Source organism: Copadichromis virginalis, linkage group LG23 (assembly GCF_057382275.1).
Source record: "Copadichromis virginalis isolate Kocher_CV1m ecotype Utaka linkage group LG23, C_Virginalis_male_GT1.1, whole genome shotgun sequence".
Taxonomy (NCBI): Eukaryota; Metazoa; Chordata; class Actinopteri; order Cichliformes; family Cichlidae; genus Copadichromis; species Copadichromis virginalis.
Window position 1 is genome coordinate 10,022,350 of NC_140639.1, and position 19,892 is coordinate 10,042,241.

The following is a 19,892-nucleotide window of genomic DNA, read 5'->3' on the forward strand; positions in this document are numbered from 1 at the left end:
CTTTACTCTGGGGGGGATTGCTGCCTCATAATAGCTCAATCTGGGGCTAGTTTTTTGTAGCAATGTTTGTTATTTAGTGTTCACTTTTAGCCACAGCTAAATTGCATACCTAGTTTTAGTTTTAGATTTAATTTTATTAAATGCAGTTGGTGATAGTCACCTGACTGTGGCATCTTTCCTTCCTGTGTTTCTAATTACCGTTGGGTTCTCTGGTCAGGTCGTGCAGACTCAAGACAGACTTCTCTGTCCTGGACTTTCAGTTTTAGTCCTTGTTCTGCTCTACAGATCCAGTGGAGTGGGGCGAGGACTAGCTGCAGTCCATGGATGTGGAGTTAAACCACAGGATGTAATGATGCGTGAAAGTGTCAGCTGGTTGTTTTGCTCAGGTAGTTACTTGTCACAAATAAAGTACTTTATGTACACACATGCACATACTCACCGCTGCCACAAATAGAATGTAAATTCATAAACATGTGAAGGTCACTGACTCAAAGTCATTATATCTGACTCCAAAGCCTCCTGAAGCTCATGATTCATATTCATTTGTCTAAAATCTGTCAGGGAAGAGAAAGACGTGTTTTTTGGCGGGTAAAACAAATACTGAACATGTCATAAATGTTTTTTAGTAAATATATTTTTAAAGGTGCTATTGACATGTGGCAGTGGGTCATGAGCGATGGTGCAGAGGAGTCACGGACTGTATTGTGCATATGATCTGTTTAAGAATGCTTAAACAGATCATACTGGTATTATGGCATGTAAAGTATGCTCTATGCACTAATTATTAGAGGTGGGAATCACCATACATCCCACGATACGATATTATCACAATACTTAACGCACGATATGATATTATTGCGATTTTTTTTTTAAATATCTGCGATATTCAGATTCTGTACATAAAGGTTTATCAATATTCATTTTATCTAATATCAAAGCCTCGCACTCAGTCTTTCTCTCATTTCAGTCATTTTTATTGTTGTACTACAGTCTAGCCCAACTTAACTGAATGCAACCATCTGGTACAATTATAGCTATTCTGAACTATGCAATTTATGAAAACTATGCAGCCCATTCAGCAACTGAAGAATTTGAAAGTAAATTAAAACAAAATATAATTTTACATTAAATAAAAAAGTTCTAAACTTAATTAAAATAAAACATGTCTTAAATTAAAATAAGTAAACTGTCATGTTTATTGCTGCCAAAAAAAAGTTAAACACATTTGGACAGTGAAGGAATGTCAGGATTCTTGCTCAGAAAAAGGATCAACATGCTCTGAAGTCAGAGCACAAAAACTTTTTTTGTAACAAAATATCGATTTCTGCTGTCCCTGTATCGATACATTATTAGCAAACAAAATATCACGATACTACACAGTATCGATTTTTTTTTTTCCCCCCACCCCTACTAATTATGCAAAATTTTGTATCAAGGTCATAGGTACATTTGTGAAAGATTTAGCTTTTTGACCATGTAGGGTTCACCTGCCTGCTACCACTTATAGTATATCGAGCAACTTTGCTATTTGATTGGTGCATTTCAGGTTATGATGTTTGATGTTTTTTTTATGCCAATTTCTGTGAAATGTATTTTTGCATTTTTGAATTGTGTTGTTTTTCTCGTATTACACGTTCTCAACTGTTTTGGTCATTTAACCACACGAACACATAAAGAATAAATGTTTGCTTTTGTTCATTAGAACTTAACACACCATTTTACTGTATGTACATAATAAATGACGCAGAAAATGTATTTGTATGAATGTTTAAATGAGAGTAACTAAACAGGATGGGAATGTAGTGAGGTTTATTGATCAGTGTTTTGATATTGAAAAAGAAGTGAGAGTTTGCAGGATACATGTTTTTATTCTGTATATGATCTTCATTGCGGGTTATTGTTTGCACTGAAATATTCTCAATAATTTTCAGGATCACCAAACCGCTGACGTTCGCCGACTGTGTTGGAGATGAGCTGCCTCTCGGGTGGGAGGAAGTTTATGACCAACAAGTGGGAGTTTACTACATTGACCACATTAACAGTGAGTACATTAACTTGGCTTTTGTCCCCTCAGCATAAAAATTAAGCACAAGTAAATGCAACTTGTATTAAAAAGACTTTATTTGACTATAACTTGGCAGAGTGAAAGCCCACTGAATTTTAATACAGTGTACTTATAGTTTGTAGTTTCACATGTCTTTGTGCAATTATTTGTTGACTCCTGTCTTTGTCGTCCTGTCAGAGACCACCCAGATTGAGAACCCGCGGACTCAATGGCGGCAGGAGCAGGAGCACATGCTGAAGGAGTACCTTGTGGTGGCCCAGGAGGCCCTCAAAGCCAAGAAGGAGATATACCTGGTCAAGCAACAGCGACTGGAGCTGGCTCAGCAGGAAATGATGCTCTTCCACGAGCTCTCTGAGGACAATCGCTCCATCACCAGCAGTAAGACGCACAGATGTCCTTCACTCGTCTGATAGTGTACACCATATTTTGTTTTATAATAAGATGCACAAAGGAGATGAACAGAAAGGAATGAAAATGGATGCGAAAAATATGAGCCTGAAGCTCTCATGGGAACCAAACATGACCTTGGCTGACCCAGTTATCTAGTCTGGACATGTATTACTGCTGATATCCCTTTAAAGACTTTTGGGAGGGGTGCAGGTCTATAGAAAATTTTCCAAATCCTCCCTTTTAACTACCTCCACCCAATAAACCCTGACTCCTGCCAGCTGTCACACACACGGTGTCCAGGGGGCATCTGAGAGATGACACCTTAAAATCATCACGGCTAACTAACTCGAACCTGTCTGCTTTTCCTTTCTGTGTGTCCACAGCGGTCTCTGGCTCCTCCTCAAACGCGAAATACGACCCTGACCAAATCAAAATGGAAATAGCCTGTAGACGAGAGCGGGTAAGTCATTATCGCAGGAGAACAATGGGCTGCAGTGAGGGGCCCTTTTGGGCAGAGAAAGGGGCTGGGGTGTGGCCCCTACAGGATACAGTGGCTCTGGCCTGGGGCCTCAGGAGGATGAGGATGAGATCATGAAGGGATCAAGCTGAGGTCCCTGATGGGGTTATATAGGACATTTCTCTCTGATCAGTACTATGGGCGAGGGTGTTTCTCCTGCATGAACAACATTTTAACCTGAAGTGTTGAGTAAGGTGTAATTTTGATGTTACTGAAGAAATCTGTTGACAAATCAGAGAAATTGAGTTTCTTTAAAGATTATATTGACAAATTAGGCAACGTCCATAAATAAACATATTTACAGTGATTAAAGACCAGATAACTCAGATTTCCTGGTAATCAATGAAGGTCAATATAATCTGTGTTAAATATTAGGATTAATTTATGTGACCACCATCATTACAGTAATATCAATGCAATCAATGAAATAGTTTTAGACTGATTGGAACCTCTTGTATCCACTTGTAACTCTCTATTAAGAACTTGCAGCATGGTGGTTCGCACGGTAGCCGCACAGCAAGAATGTCCTGAGTTCAATTCCACCATCAGGCCGGGGTCTTTCTGTGTGGAGTTTGCATGTTCTCCCCGTGTTTGCGTGGGTTCCCTCCGGGTACTCCGGCTTCCTCCCACAGTCCAAAGACATGCAGTTAGTGGGGATAGGTTAATTGATTAATCTAAATTATTAATAGGTGTGACTCTGTGCGTGAATGTGAGCACGAATGGTTGTCTGTGTCTCTATATGTTGGCCCTGCGACAGACTGACGACCTGTCCAGGGTGTACGCCGCCTCTCGCCCAATGACAGCTGGGATAGGCTCCAGCGACCCTGGAGAGGATAAGCGGAAGCGAATGGATATTTAAAAACTAATATGACCTTAAAAGATACACGTGTTCATTTCCCTCTCCATGTTGTTATTATTCTTGGACTCTACAAGCATAGCTTTACATGATTTACTGTTTACAGTGATCTTGGTTTATTTTATACTGGGCCTTGGTGCACCTTATCACCCACAGACAGTATAAAAGGTGGATCGAGCTACTGTCATGTCACTTTTTGTCTTTTTTTTTTTTTTTTTTTTTTTTTGAAGCCTCGATGAGAGTTTTCTCCATCTCCATCGTAGTTGCCGCAGACCGGATCTGATTGTGAGGGGCGGGGTCTGACCATGAAAATGCCCATCCATTGGGTAACGACTTGTGATTGATGGGTTTTTAGACATTGAGTTTCCTTTCTATAACACAGATAATCCTCCATCTGGTCGCCTTCAGAAAGAAGGCAGAAAGCTTCATCCCTGTTTATACTGTCTTTGCCATCAGCTCACACTCTGGAATGAATTGTTTAGCCCCTCCCACTTTTAAAACAGACTTTCTGCTGATTGGTTGTCTTTTAAAAACTGAGGGTTTTAACAGCATACGGGTGTAGCTGTGTGCCTGAGAGGCTCATATTAAAGCTGTTTATTCTCATTGAGCTCGTAGAGAGCCAAGAGTAGAAAAAACTTGTGGAACTGAGAATTTAGAGCGGTCTGAAGACTGAACTGTTTCTTTCACAGAGATTCCTTCTACATAGGCGGACCTCATTTGAAACAGTGGGATGTTCAATGAGCGCATGCTCTGTGGTAACTGTAATAACTCCCCTCTGTTAACATTCCCGTTGTCAGCATGTTGTCTGACACTGTCCCAGATATGAACAATATTTATTGGAACAGGTTGGCAGCCTGTTTAAAGCAACATCATCTTCCTTGTAAGGATCTGAATATCGTTCTAGGTTTTACTTATGGGATGGAAATGGTATCTTGTGTTGTTTATCGATGTGGCCCTCATGAATTTGTGCACACACCGAGGAAGAAACGATTGCGAGGAGAAAAAAGGGCCCTTAAATCAGGAAGATTCTCATTAGGCAGATGTAAGATCAATGTGTTTGTACTGCATTCAGCTCGCAGCTGTAGCTGTTAGTGCAAGAAAACTTTAGTCAAAGCAGCCACAGCACTAACATTATGCCCAAAATATGTTCAAATAGGTGAATTATTAAAAAAAAAAAAAGACCTTCTGTGCAGTTGAGGTTTAGGGGAAACTATCCATAGGGACCTGTTTGTTATAACAGGCTCTAAACATGTTTATTTCTGCTGTAACCTGGAGTCAGCCTCAAGTGGCCATTAGAAGAGCTGCAGTTTTTTGACTTTGTTGCTTCTGTGTTTAAAAATAATTCAACAAACATCAGATAAATTAGAATAATGCCTCTTTTTAAAAAATCTTGACTCCCTATATATTGTATTACAGGCCTTCTCCTAACCTTTGATTGTCTCTAAACTTGGTAAATTAAAATTCACGTGCCCTCTGTAACTCTGAAATTGTTCCCTTTCCCTATTTCATATTAAAATAATATTTTTAAAAATCTTTAACTGGGTCACACTTCACAGCCACCATATCAATTATAGATTTCTATTTTTCTAAACCCTCTCAAGCACAAAACGCCTCAGTGTGTGATTGTGTGTGTGTGTGTGTGTGTGCGGTCCTCTATATAAACATAGCTGAGCATTCCTGTATGTGAATAGTCGTGACTTGGCACTTTTGGCCGGTGTCGGTGGTGAGAGAAGCCCATTGTGTGCCACGCTAACCCGGTGCTCGCTTCTGTCCGCAGCTCTCCCGACTGAAGCAGGAGCTGGCCCAGGTGAAGCAGGAGCTGCAGTATAAGGAAATGGGAGTGGAGACCCTGCAGGAGTGAGTGTTCCTCTGCCTCTGTGTGTCCCAGGCCCACCCTTCCTCCCATGGCCGCCTTTCTCCTTCCTACAACACTCGGCCTTGTTGCTCCCCACCCAGCGGCCTTTTCCCTTTTTTATTCTTTCTCACACTGTATGTTTGGTCTCATCCTTTAGGTTCCTTTAAAACCTTTTCCCTTTCCTCGCCACACTTTTATGTTGTCTATATTGTTGAACAGAGCTTTCAAATGTAAATATTATAATCTTTTAAAACAGTTTCCACTCCTCACAGTTTAGACACGATTTCGTTTACCTAAGACTGATTCAAATTTCAAAGATTTCAAGCAAAAAGGCCTTTGACTCATTTAAAAAAGAAAAAGAAGATATTTAAGTTAATAGGAATATATTGTGATTTAAAGTAACTTTTCTCTATTATTCATTGTACTTCTAGTTTTTGTTGCTTTTCACACACATTCACATGGCGTCTTCCTGTGCTGGGAACATTTCTAAGCAGCTCCAAATTTCATGTTAGAAATAGAAGCTCCACCTCTGAGAGGAGAAAAAAAGAGAGAATGTTTCAGAAAAGGCAAATGGAGGGAGTTTTTGATGGAAAAGGGGACTCCACCTCAGGAAGAGGATGCACCAGTGGAGTGCAGAGAGCCAAGGCTCAGCCTGGAGAGGAAGTTGTTCCATGGAGAAGGGGGGGTAGAGGTGGAGGGGGTGAAAAGGGGGGGGAGGTGTGGGCTTGAAAGCAGTTTCAAAAACACAGAGATATCTGGCAGCAAATTCCTCTGCACTTCCTGAGTCCTGGCAAAGAGTCCCTTATCTCTTAGATAATACACAACTCAAGTAATTCCCAGAATAGACAGGAGAATACACAGCTTGCAGAAAACGGAGACGCATCCTCTTCTTGAATTTTTTTTACGTGTGTGTATACGTGCTCATATGCATGTTTATGTCTTTGTTAGCCTTTGTGTATGTGTGTGCGCGTCCCTTTGTTCCCTCTGGGTCACCCGGTAGGGCTGAGGCCATGAGGAACCCTACGGCTGTTGTTTTGGGGTTGTTGTTTTTTTTCTCCAATCTCAGCTGTTGTCAGCGATATAGCTAATTGTTCTCCACGCCATGTCGCATCAGATAAAGCAAACCAACAGTTTCTGGTGTAGAGCCCTCCTGCTCCTTAATCTTCATAGCTCGACTTAAAGAATTCAGGAGTTGGACTTAGGAGTTTTAATCTTTTGGACAGTTTGCCATACAGACGTCTCATCTGTTCTCCATCTTATCTTGATGAATTTCTCTGAATTTTTGGATGCTTCACATGCTTCCTCTGACCTGTTTCTGTAGCCAACATCGCAATCAGCAGCTCTAAGAATTGAACTAAAATAAATGTAAGCATATATGATGCTGTACGGCACGGGGGAGGTGGGGCGGTTCAATACAGCCAAGCACAGAAGGGTGGGCAGTGTCCTGTTTTCTGCTAAACACATAAACCTATAAACTCCTCGGCCCTGCCAATGGGCCGGGGGGAACAAAGCAGGGCTTGTTTTGGGAGGAAGAGGCAGGGTCGGGTGGATGAACAGTACCTGCTGTTGAAGGAGAGTGAAGGAAGCGGGTTGTGGCGAGAGGGGAGGCCACGTGCCAGGTCCACTAACGGAGGAGGCACGGTCCTGTGCTCTTCCAGCTCCCCACCAACCAATCACCTACCTAACCACACACACACAGACTAGGGATACAAGATTTACTCTGCAAGCACGATGAAATGCGCAGATAGGTCATATTTGGTGTACTGTGATATGTTTTTGTTTATTTTTTAATGTCATGATCTGTAGGATAAACCCACGCAGAGATTTCACCTGCTAAATCAGGGAGAGCCCAAACAATCCCTGATTGTTGAAAGTAAACGAACGGAGCCTTTATACCAGTCTGTCACATGCAGTTTCAGTATTTCTGAACTAACCACAGTCTAAAGAAACACTTGACTCATTCATGAATACAATACAGTAAGACTTCAGATGTTCATCAGATTATTTTGTGACTTTACTCACCACTGACAAGTTTTCCCAATACAAAGCACCGTATCTTGTTGTGCAAGTGAATGAGAGATTCATTCCTAATTTTAAACTACTTTAGATACAAATAAGAAAGTAAAGGTAGGTAAGAGTCAGATTGGTGATAAATAACAGTTCAGTAGAGCCGATTAGCTCTCATTCTTAATCCTTGTGCTTCTTTTGGTAATTACTCTTATTACTTTTAGTGTCCGAAATTAAATCCATTTCAGTTTTATCCTGTCTTAAAGTCAAAGATGAACAAAGATGCTGGAAAACATTAACATAAGTTTAAACTTTTAGTTCTGACATCGACCTCTATGGAAGCCCAAAAATGACAGAAGACTCATGAATGATTATCAGAAAAAAATAATATATTTGTTTAAAAATCTTTTTATATTATTAACTAATAATGTTCAGTTTGCGGGCTTCATATATCCATCTCAACCTCACTTAGAAAATCACCGACATACATGATGCTGATATACCTTTAGTTTAGTTTATTAGGACCCACGTTAGCTACAGCCGTGCAGCAACTTTTCTCCCTGGAGGTCATAAAGGGAAACTTTACATTGTTACAGTGCAGCAAAGCTACTTAGAGACGTAGCAAATTAAAAAAGCTGTAACTCCAAAAACACACACGAGAACACAAGCTTGTTAAAACCGTCGGACCATAAAAAAACTGGTTTGTCTTGTGTTGTCTTCATAGCTCAGTTCATTAGTTGGATTGAATTTGATTTTCAGCAGATGTCTTTTCAAACATCTTTGATTTTAAGCTTTTTAAGAACATAGGAAAAATACTGAAACCATGAAGGTTTGCCCTCTGGGACCAGGGCTTTCAGAGTGTGGCCTGTGGGTTAAAGACTGCCCTTATTAACATTTTATGGGGCGTCCATGAGTGCTGACTGCACTACTATACATTTAATTAATTCACAGTTCATGTCATACTGTGATAAAGAAACAAAACACAAGAACAAGGTGGCATTTCTCTTCACATTGAACTATTCTAGTGTTACCATCACAGCAGGCTTCCCTTCATCCACCAGCTTTCTACTGCTTATCTGGGCCCTGTGCTCAGACCTCTCTCCCACCATCTCCTGCAGCTCTTTCATGGGGATATTGAGTCATTCCCAAGCCAGGAGAGGCATATAAACCCTCCAGCATGCAGTGAGTCTGCCACAGGCCCTCTTCCTGGTAAGTCCAGGAACGCCTCACATCAAATGTGCTGGGAAACCACCTCCTCCTGCTTTCAGTTTGGAGGAGTAGTGGTTCTACTCCTGAACCCTGTCTCTAATGAACATCCCAGCTGCCCTTCAGAGGAAGCTGATTTCTGCCCTTTGGTTCTTTTTTTTTTTTTTTTTTTTTTTTTTTTTTTTTGGTCACTACCCAGAGCTCATGGCCATAGGTGAGGGTGGGAATGTAGATCGACCAGTAATTCTGAACAGCTTCCCTTTCACGCTTCGCTGGCTCTTCCTTATAAAAATCAGAGGAGTGTACACATCACTGGTGATGCCACACAAACCCATCCCCATTCTCCTGTCCTTCATAAACAAGGCCCTAAAAGCCCTCCCATCACAGGGAATTAGTCACATGGGCCTTCAGTTACCCTGACAGTTACCTTTACTGTCAATGAATGTAACAGCCACTTTAAAGTAAAAAAAAAAAAAAAAAAAACCCAAACAAACTACAAAACAACAACAAAAAAAATCAAAATAAACCACATTACATGCCACTCGGTCATAATGTTTCGAGAGCCCTTGCTGTACATCAGAGCTTCATTATACTTTGCAAAAGCCAAGAGTGTCTTAGCAGATATAAAATGTGTATTTTTTACCTTCCAGGATTGACAGAAAGATGTCCTCCAGTCAGACAAACTACAAGCTGGACGAGGCTCAAGCCATCTTCAACGAACTGCGTAGCATCAAGAAGGCCATCAGCACAGGCGAGAAGGAGAGGCAGGACCTCATCCAGGTGTCTCTTTTTTCCCCTTCTTCTTTAAAGATCATGTTGACTTGCTAGCTTCAGAAGTTCTCAGTTTTTTTGTTTTTTTTTGTTGTTGACATGTTCGATACTGACCTCTAGTGTCTGTCAGCCTCTGCTACTTCGCCTCATTGTCTATTATTAAAGCACATTTCCAGACATCTGAATCACCCACCAAGTTTCAGGTTTTGTCAGCAAACCAAAATATACGACGCAGCAATAAATTGTGAATAATCGAGCGGTAACAGGATGATAATGATGACCACATTTGCAGATGCATTTCCTGGCAGCATCACGATCTATTTTTGAGCACGCAGTGGAGGCAGATGACACTTTTTGACATATTTTTTTTCTTTATCAAAAGAAAAATTCACACAAGGCATTTAAGAAAAAGCAAACGATCAAACGTTTATCATACAAACACGTTAAAGCACCTACTCACATAAACTAAAACGGAGGCATTTAATTTGGCTAAAAACTCCCTGTAATAATTCAGTAAAAACAAACTCTGCATGATTCACAATAAACAATTACACTGATAACAGAAAGTAAAAAACGGTCTCCAGACCTTTTCAGACTTGTCTTCTTTGGCCTTCAGTATTTATGTTATTCTTTCTAGTAGAAGGTTTGATGTTAACTTTTATTTTATTTTTATTTTTTACCACTCTGGCTGTGGGGGCATTTTCCAAGCTATCTTTAAGTGACCGTAACTGGTGACCACCAAAGAAATTTGAACCTTTTTTCTTCTTCTTTCGACTGCTTCTTTTAGGGATCACAACTGCAGGTCATCTGAATCCATCTCACCTTATTCCTAACATCCTCTTCTGTCACACCAACCCTCTGCATGTACCTCCTTCACTATGTTCATGAAATTTCTGAGGTCTTCCTCTTTTCTCGCTGTCTGACAGCTCCATATTAAACATCCTTTGTCCAATATGTCCACTGTCTGAACTGTCTCAGCCTCTCTTACTTTCTCTCAGTCTACTCAACCTAATCTGTCCTTTATTATAATGATTTCTTATCCTGTCCATTCTTGTCATTCCCAATGAAAGCTTTAATATCTTCAACTCCTCCAGATGCGCTTCCTGTCTTTTCGACAGTGCCGCTGTCCATAAACCGTACATCATAGCAGGTCTCGCTAACATCTTGCAGTGAAAATCAATAGAAGCAAGACGGAGTACACCTGTGTGAATAAGAAAGAAGCAGGCCGTTGTTCCCAAAGAACAAAAACTACTCTTGACTGTTTATTAAAATGAAGTCATATCTCTAACATATCCCGGTATAAGTTAAATAAAGATTATTTTGAACTCTGAATCATCCGAAGGTTTGAATTATTTAAGAGTATAAATATGGAGTTGGAAATGAACATAACGTGTCCTCTTTCTCACAGAGCCTGGCTAAGCTGACTGTTAACTTCCAAAGCAGCTTGTCGGTGAGCGATTCGGCCAGCGAGATGGCGAACAGCACTGGGACCGTGGGTGACAATCTGCAGCAGTACTGTGACACTGGCTGTCAGACTGACATCATGGGGGAGGTAGGAGACGCCGCTACACCTCCCTGTCTCACCCTAAATTAATAGTCAGCATCCCAGATGATGAGTGTATTACTTTATTTAACTCCCTGCATAAATTTGAAGTGACTAAAGCCAAATAATCTGATCGTATCGTGTAATCTGGTCCATTGCCTTATTTCTCTTCAGTATGTTTCCCAAGACTCCTCATATTTGGTGGACAAAGTGAAACTGAACTGGCAGTACGAGGAAGCCAAGAAAAAGTAAGTGTGCCTGGCTGTTTGTTATTCGTACTACTATGACACACCAGCAGTGGGAGGATGTGTTATGAATAGTATTTGCGCCCGGTGGACGTGGCTGCTGAGCGATGTCTGGCCGGCAGAATGAGCTGGGTGGTCACATTCTTGCCTGGCCACGCTGCTGCTGCTGACTGTGTGCTGCCTTTGTGCACACAGCCAAAGGGAGAGGACTGCCCACGGCCAGCCTCCATGTCAAACCCTGTTTCTCCGCAGGGTGATTTAATATAGACACTGTTTGGCTAAATATATCCCAGCTCACCCTATAGCGTAGACCAACTTATATGTTGGCAAAATCAACACTGGATAAAGCATGGAATTCCTTTACATAAAAAAAAAAAAAAAAAAAAAGGGTGCTTACGAATTCAGCACAGGTTCGTCCAGTAATTTGGGCTGTAAATGTGACTCAGGCCACTTCGGTTAAATCTATGTGTTAGTTGGTCACCATATCAGGATCTCTCAAAAAAATCAAGGGAACATCTCTCACTAATTCACTGAGGACAAATGTGATGATGTGACAGCAGTCAGTGGAAATTCTCAACTGTTTGAAGGCTGGATTCAAAATCATATCAATGATTAAAGTGAAACATTGAAATCAGAAGCTAATCCAGCTGATGTCGTCATGTGTCCCAGTACTGCGTACCAACCCTACGTGCCTATATGCACTGACACGCTTATGAGGAAGCTCATTTAGGTCAATTGTATCTGTGATGCTGTTCTGGCGGATTGCGCAGCTCATGGCCATAGGAGAGGGTCGTTAAACGAGTAAATCGGTTTTGCTTTCACACTCAGGTCATGCCTTATCCAAACTATGTGTCATTATTATAAGAAAATTAAATTACAGTGGAAATTATATGACCCAGTTCACAAAAATGACAGACGGTGAGAAAATCTAGAACAAACTTCTGATGTTTGTGTTGTCTAATGATTCCTGGTCAGACAGTCTTCCAGCTATAAAGAGGTTACAGCAGCAACATCCTGAGTTATTACTTTGGCTCGATACACATTAAAAAAAAAAAAAAAAAAGATTCATGTTGCTGTTGTGACCCAGCAGCTGTAGTGCCAACCATGACATCAGGAGGGGAAGAGAGGCAGGGAGGGAGGGGGGAGACCTGTGGAAACTTGCATGCTCTGTCACTGAGTCACTCTGTCTCAAATCCATCTCACATAAACACAGTTATTTCATCCAAGCTGAGAAATCACTCTGTGAGAACCCAATTAACTCTGAGCAAACATCTGGATCGTATACACCTGTAAGAGCACTCGCTGATGCAGCAGGTAGCTCGGGCAGAAATTACAGACACTGAATGCTGTCATTATAAATCACAGCATGAAGCGTCAGCAGGGCTCAAGTGTGCAGTGTTAAGTGGAGCCGATTGTACGTGTGTTGCTATAAACACTTGTGCAGAGTAAACAGAAGCTGTACATAATGCTGCAGGTAGCATTTATTCAGCAGTCGCTCATAAAAATATTAATATGGGGCCACAGAGGTTGTGAATGTGAGTGTATGTAAACTTTAAACCACAACTATTATCATGAAGTTCTGAGTCTGAAAGACTGATTTTTTTTAATTTCTTCTTAATCATGGTATGTGAATTTAAAGTGAACGTGAAATTTACGATGTAAAAATGTAAAGGGTTTATACAGCATGTGTAATCTTTCCCGCTCCTCTCTCAGGGTGCAGAGCATACAGCACCAGCTAGCACAGCTGGACAGTGAGAGCTGGTCGGGGCGGGCCGAGGCAGACCGCGACCGGGACTTCTTGCAACTCCTGCGCGAGAAGGAGGCCCTCCTGCAGGAGATCATTCATGTCAGCAAGCAGCAGCACCTGCCGGAGAAGCTGCTGGAGCTGGAGGAGGAGCGCTCCAGGCTGGAGGAGGAGGTGCAGAGGGCACAGAGCTCCCAAAGCCAGGGAGCCAATCAGAGGTGAGAATGATGACAGTGTGCTCTCTTACTGTATTATTTGTTTATGCATCTTAAATTTGCCTGTCAGAGTGATAATTTACAGTCAGGTGCACTTTAATGTTATTTAATAAATATTGGGTTAATAAGTAACAGTTATCATCAGAACACACCAATAGCACCATATTGGATATATAATAATAAAGACACCTGAAGACTCATTCCACATTCAAACAGATGCCAAATGAAGCCAAAGGTTACTTTGTGTCATAAATGAAGATAATCTCAAGGTGAATGGTCTCACCATAACAGTAGTCAAGCGATCGAGTAAACAAAATGTGTATCGAGTAAACAAAATGTGTATCACAGTTCAAATTACAACTCTTTATACAAACATTTTCATATTTATGGAATAAGCAAGAAAGACATAAAAACAACAAAACAAGAGAAGCCACAGAGAAACAAATGGAAAGAAGTTTATAGCAAGAAAATATAAAGTCATATAGATGGAAATGCTGAGATGTCATATGGTCCTCTCGAGTAATGGAGCCTGTGAAGTGCCGCCAGTTTTTTTTTTTTTGTTTGTTTTTTTGTTTGTTTTTTAAATCAGCTTGCTTTACCTAACACGTCATATTGTTCTACATCCATTAAAGGTACTTGGAACAATAATTTGTTGACACTGTATGAACTGAGAGTGGTACACATTGTGTTTAAATGTTAACAGGGCATCAGTATTTCCAATCTTTTTACACTCATTTGGAAATTATTATCTTCTCTGCCCCATCATCGCCTCCACTGCCTTCATCATAGCTGTCATATGTCTGTGAACTTAGCAGCCTGTGGGGTTTCTTTTTGTATCAAGGGGATGCACATATACTCACATACTAAAATGAAAAGCTGTAAATCCATCATCATAAATCGCAGTGAGCTGTTGGACTGTGTGTCCATTTCCATACTACATACTAACTGTCAGCAGGTTTCCGTATGTGGTTTGTTCACACTGGAAAAATGACAAACCAAAGAAAACTCAAAACAGTTTCCATGCAGAAACAATTTGTTACTGATATTTTTATTTATTGCCCGCTTTGTTTCAGCTTTTTATCGCACAGTTTTTAAACATTTACTAAAACCTTTTAGAATGGGTTTGAAGTGTGTATAAAAATGAGCTGATCAGGGGAAGGATGCCTCAAATAACTCTCCTTACATGAAACCATAACATAGTGTATCTCGTTCACTATCAGATTAGGTTTGCAGCTGTGTTCTTCTAGAGGGAATATACCAGTGCCCTCGTAGCCCAGTTTATCCTGTAAGATTAAACGCAGTGAGCTGTTACACAAGCCTGTCGGCTGATATGTGATGCCATACATTGAACTCTGGATTTCTTATACATCGAAGTGAATCTCCCAACAGGATCCTGCAGCAGGAGAAGAGGAATGTTCTGCTGAGACAGCTGGAGGAGGCAACACGCATCACCACCTACCTTCACTCCCAGCTGAAAAGGTGCAGCACACACTCCTAAAGTTCCTCAGTCATTGTCTGTGTCTGCTCTCTCATGAGTCACATGTTCTGTAGTTTTGCCACCACTGGGAGTTTTAAATTAAAGTGAAATTGTAATCAAAATAAAACAGAAGTGCAGACAGCTTTAAATAACTATAATAAATAAAGTTTTCATTTACTGAATTCATAAAAGGCATTATTTAGATTTCTACCCATTTCTCTCCTGCTCCTTTGTCTTGTCTGCCTCCAGCCTGTCGGCCAGTTCTCTGACCGTGTCGTCCAGCAGCAGCCGCGGCTCTTTAGCCTCCAGTCGGGGTTCCCTGGCGTCCAGCCGAGGCTCCCTCAGCTCCATCAGTTTCAGTGACATCTACGGTCTCCCCCAATATGAGCGCCACGAGGGCGCTGGAGAGCCCCTTGAGCCTCACCTCCGTTACCTGCTTCCCCCAGAGACCGTCTCAAGAGACTGCTCCATGTTTACCCCCGACCCTCTGACCCAGAGCAAAACCAAACGCTCCCACGACACCCCGCAGTCCCTGGCTTCGCTGTCCTCCCGCTCCTCGCTCTCCTCCCTGTCACCGCCCAGCTCGCCAATGGACACGCCCTACCACTCTGCCCCTCAGGACTGTCCCCTCACCCAGATGACGGAGGAATACATGGAGCAGGCGGGCCGCGGTATTTTAGAGGGGCTGCGGGCGCAGTCACAAACCCTATCACACACCTCCATGATAAGCAGTGAGGAAACGGTCAGCCCGGCCGCTGTGCATCAACTGGATAACAAGATTCACAGAGACAGTGGGGCTCAGGCGGCTTTCACCTCCACAGGTAAGCGAAGAAACTCTGTATAAACCTAACTCAGAGTTCACAAAAAAAAGTTATATTAATGGGTCAAAATGATTAAAACGGTCACTGTGCTGTTTTCTGTTTTGCTGTTATTATCTTGTTTTGCCTTTCAGCACATTTCCTTATCGTCACTGTAGACATTCAATAAAGTTAAAATTCACTCTCTGCCAAGATATTTAGCTACTTAATTTGATTTAATTATAATAAATGTTCACAGAAACCCCAAAGAAGTTGAGTTTGTGGGTAATTATCATGATCTCAATAAAAGAATAAAGGCAAAAGAGCAGAAATTCTAAATGACACAATGTCTAATCAGTAAAAGACAGCAAGAGACAACAGCTCACTCATTCTGTGAGCTGCTTTTCCTGAGGCAGGCTGTCTTCCTGAGACTCTAAAGATATGATTTTACCTAAAATGCTAAAGCCTACCTGCTAATGCATTGAATTAACTCCAAATCTTTGTAGGAGTTACTCTGAGGGGAAACAGTGCCAACAGAAGTGGCAGGAGAGCCAGGAGAGTCTCTGCAGGTGTTTCTGAGGATGCTCTGGCCACCGACAGCGGGGTGTTTGAGGCCTGGGGCAGAAGGTGAGTAGAGGTCCATTCTCACGGTATTAAAGCTAAACTTTAACACCTCCTAGTGGAGAAGGAGAGTACTACACCCGAAATAAGAACGCGTTCAGAATTTGTGACTGTGGTGTTTGCATGGCATTGCATTTCATTATAAATTCAGGTAGTTATAATCCTGTCCATAGAGGCTTGACTACCTTTAGTAGACTAAACAAAAAGCTTGTGTCCAGTAAAGTGGGAAAACTCTTTGCTCATTCACCATTTTTCCATTCGTCCAACAGGGCGGAGGAGTTTGATGAGATGTCATACGTGAAAGAGCTGACGTCTGCGAGCGAGCCCACCCAGATCCAACTGGGACTGCTGTGAGTAAACAAGTTAGTGCAGACAGTGCGTGGGTGGCAAAGCTCGTTCCTCGTTAATATCTCTGGATGAACTGTATTCTCTCTTCACAGGTGGGAGTCCAGTTCTCAGTCTCTGCGACTGCATCTGTTACAAGTCAAAAATTTAAATAGGTCAATTGTGAGAGACGGCTATAAAGTGTGAGTACTTTCAGCTCTGAAAATGAAAGAAATACTTGTGGAAGAGTTAAAGTGGCAGAAGGAGATGACTCTATATTAATCAGATGGTTAGTTTATGGGATGCACAGGGAAACTGCTGCTACTCCAGTTTAGGTTAAAAAGAACAGACTTGATGGATTTCTAGTTTAAAAGTCAACTTTTTAAAAAATTTATGCAGTTTTTTTTTTTTTTTTTTTTAATCATTAATCTGTTTAGCTAAATTTCCCATATCTTTTCTAACTCGTATTGAGACTGTCAGGCCACTGAGATGATAGGCCTGGTGCACAGGCTGGAGCATTGGCTCACTATCCTGTTTTTATTACATGGAATAAGAATAAAATATCAACAGCAAAACAACACTGCACGAGCTGTATTCAGCCATAAACATTACAGTTAAAAGGATGTCCGAGTACTTCGTTAGACTTTCCTTGATCTTTGCACTTTGCGTTTAAAGGTACCCACTTATCTCCAGTTTGCCTCCTGCAGTTGTTCGTGGAATATCAGGGGAAGAAATTTCACAAACTGATATGTTGCATCATATCACAGAGGAATTTATTGAGCTCTTTAGAACAGCCCATTTTTAAAATAGTTGTTTAATGTAAAGGCAGACTCAATGACAAAGGGAGTAGAAACTTCCTTCTTCCTATAGTGTTCCTTTTACTTGAGCCAACACTCTGAATCTTTTCTGTCTCAGCACTCTGAGGACACTCATTTGCATTAAGTAGAAGTCTGAGTATTGTTCTTTTCATGCGTTGTTCTTCAGGTATGTGAAGGTGCACCTGATTTCACTGGACGGCAGCAGGGCCTGTGCGTTTTACTGTTGTACAGCATTGGAGCCACAATCCCAGATGACTTTCAACGAAGGCTTCCGCATTCCTGTCCCAGCAAACGCCCTGGCGGTGTGCGTTCTGCAGCTGTCTGTCTGCTCACTGGGACCTCAGGCTCAGGAAGAGCTGCTGGTGGGTCTGAAGGGCTCAGCTACCATAACCTCACTGCTGGTGGAGACTGGGGTTACAGCTGTTCAGATTAAAATGTCCTGTGTTTGCCTGCAGGGTAAAGCCCAGGTGAGCCTGGCAGATTGTGAGGGGAGCCCAGAGATGGTTTACCACTGGCTGCGAGTGCAGATGTTGAATGGGACAGAGTCACAAAGGCCTGAACAGAGGAACGTCATCCAACGCAGACACCAGGATGGCCAGGTTGACGAACAAAGGCCCGGAGCCATGGTAAACATATTTTATTTAGTCAATAACAGCAGTGTCAGGAAGCAGCTGGACGGTGCTGCTCAGGTAAAAATCAGTTAAAAACAAAGACTTTGGCTGTGTGACTGCGTCTGGAGGACCTGGTCAGGGAGAATTCAGACCAAATAGTCATTTTGCACAAAACATTAAGGTGTCAAATCGCGTATATAAACCAGATTGACATTACAGTTGCTACATCCACAATAAAGCCGCAGCCTGTGGTTCCAAGAGCTGAGCCTGAGTAAACTAATTTTGTTCACTGGATCCTGTAAGTTGTAATCCTGCTAATTCTTTTGGATAAATTCACATTCCCATTGTTGAATAGCAGCTTGTAGCCAATGGCCTGCAGGCGTGTAGCTTGTTCAAGTGCGTAATTGACAAGAATGTGTGTCAGAAGCCAAGTCAGCCTGCATGCTCCAGCCTCAGCAGTCAGAGGGAGGGGAGTGATGAAAGACTGAAGATCTTTTTTGAGGGATTAAAATGTGATGTTACAGGACACTGCATGCAATCTGCTGTCACGCAACACCCCCACCCACCTGGAGGAGCGGGAGAAGAAGGACGAGCCTGGGGAGGCAGCGTCGGAAAGGTGACATTATCCTCCTCTCAGGCTAGATTTTGCTTTGACAAATAAATACATCGTTTTGGCCCCTGTCATGTTTGTACCTTTATGAGGATGGTGCATTTTTCAGGAGTTGGCAGGCGGAGTCAGTGGACAGCGGCTGCAGCAACAGCATTGCATTCGCCGCTCCCTGCTCAGAGGGCCTGTGTGCAGAGGGAATCTGCATCACCACCGGAGGACGCTGTGACCAGACAGTCTGCAAACCCTCAACAATAAAGGTACGAGGTGACGCTTTGGTAGTGAGGAGATTCTTATTGGGGGAAAAAAATCTGGCATTAAAAGTTCTGTTCATACATTTTTTGTAGGTAGAAAAGGCAACCATGACAGAAGGCATGTTCCCGGAGCCGGTGCGAGTCCGACCTAAAGAGCGGGGAGGCCGCTGGGGTCACGCCTCGCCGTTCATGCGTGGTAGCACCATCGTTCGCTCCCAGACCTTCTCACCGGGCGCTCGGAATCAGTATGTGTGCAGGGTGAGTATTTTATTTTATTATAAAAGTGACAGCATATAGATACGAATATAAGATGTGTAGTGTAATTCTCATCTTTCTTTCCTGTCATGCTGTATATCCATCTGGATGAAAAGGCCGTGCACGATTAATGTGCAGACAATGTGCAGGAAAGCCCCCCCTCATTTTAAGTATTTAAAATGTTGTGTCTCTGTGTCTCTTTCCAGAAATCATGACCTAGTTACTAAAATACCCAAATAAAATCCACAAACGCTGTTGTGAGCAGTTTCATGTCGGAACTAATTTCTCTCTACTGTCTACATTTGCCAACCAAAAGAAGTGCACAGCTAGTTTCTGCTCAGCTGTGAGGGGACGACTTTAAGTGTTTACATCCTGTGTAGATTTGCGCTTTCGTCTGCAGCGCTAAGATCGGTGGGTGTAGTGCGGTAACAGGTTTGTGTTTTTAGACTAACTGGGTCATGATTTGTGGAAAGAAACATGAATGAGTGTCTCACATTTTTTGTGAGATGAATGATTTTTAGTCCTTTGTGCCACACTTAACTCTTATCTATGAATCATTCAACCATAAAAAAGGCCCCGAATTCAAAGTACGAAGCAGTGTTGTTTACATGTAACACACGACTTGGTAAAGAACCAAATGCATCTTAAATCTATGAAAAACTAATTGAATATATGAAAAATGCCAAAGACAATATATTTGCATAAAATGGTATA

At 41.9% G+C, this 19,892-nt stretch overlaps 1 protein-coding gene across 1 annotated transcript in view; it reads left to right on the top strand.

The window, feature by feature from the left end:
• Positions 1 to 19,892, top strand: part of wwc3 (WWC family member 3) — a 41,304-nt gene that overhangs the window by 17,885 nt on the left and 3,527 nt on the right. Inside the window, exons 2-19 of the mRNA XM_085449392.1 lie at positions 1,932 to 2,041; positions 2,243 to 2,443; positions 2,839 to 2,915; positions 5,606 to 5,685; positions 9,547 to 9,676; positions 11,076 to 11,219; positions 11,385 to 11,458; positions 13,169 to 13,417; positions 14,804 to 14,893; positions 15,141 to 15,712; positions 16,195 to 16,315; positions 16,579 to 16,659; positions 16,750 to 16,836; positions 17,618 to 17,813; positions 17,907 to 18,077; positions 18,587 to 18,678; positions 18,782 to 18,929; positions 19,017 to 19,181. Coding sequence (XP_085305518.1) covers positions 1,932 to 2,041; positions 2,243 to 2,443; positions 2,839 to 2,915; positions 5,606 to 5,685; positions 9,547 to 9,676; positions 11,076 to 11,219; positions 11,385 to 11,458; positions 13,169 to 13,417; positions 14,804 to 14,893; positions 15,141 to 15,712; positions 16,195 to 16,315; positions 16,579 to 16,659; positions 16,750 to 16,836; positions 17,618 to 17,813; positions 17,907 to 18,077; positions 18,587 to 18,678; positions 18,782 to 18,929; positions 19,017 to 19,181 — 2,788 coding nt within the window. The remainder of the gene's footprint in view (positions 1 to 1,931; positions 2,042 to 2,242; positions 2,444 to 2,838; positions 2,916 to 5,605; positions 5,686 to 9,546; positions 9,677 to 11,075; positions 11,220 to 11,384; positions 11,459 to 13,168; positions 13,418 to 14,803; positions 14,894 to 15,140; positions 15,713 to 16,194; positions 16,316 to 16,578; positions 16,660 to 16,749; positions 16,837 to 17,617; positions 17,814 to 17,906; positions 18,078 to 18,586; positions 18,679 to 18,781; positions 18,930 to 19,016; positions 19,182 to 19,892) is intronic.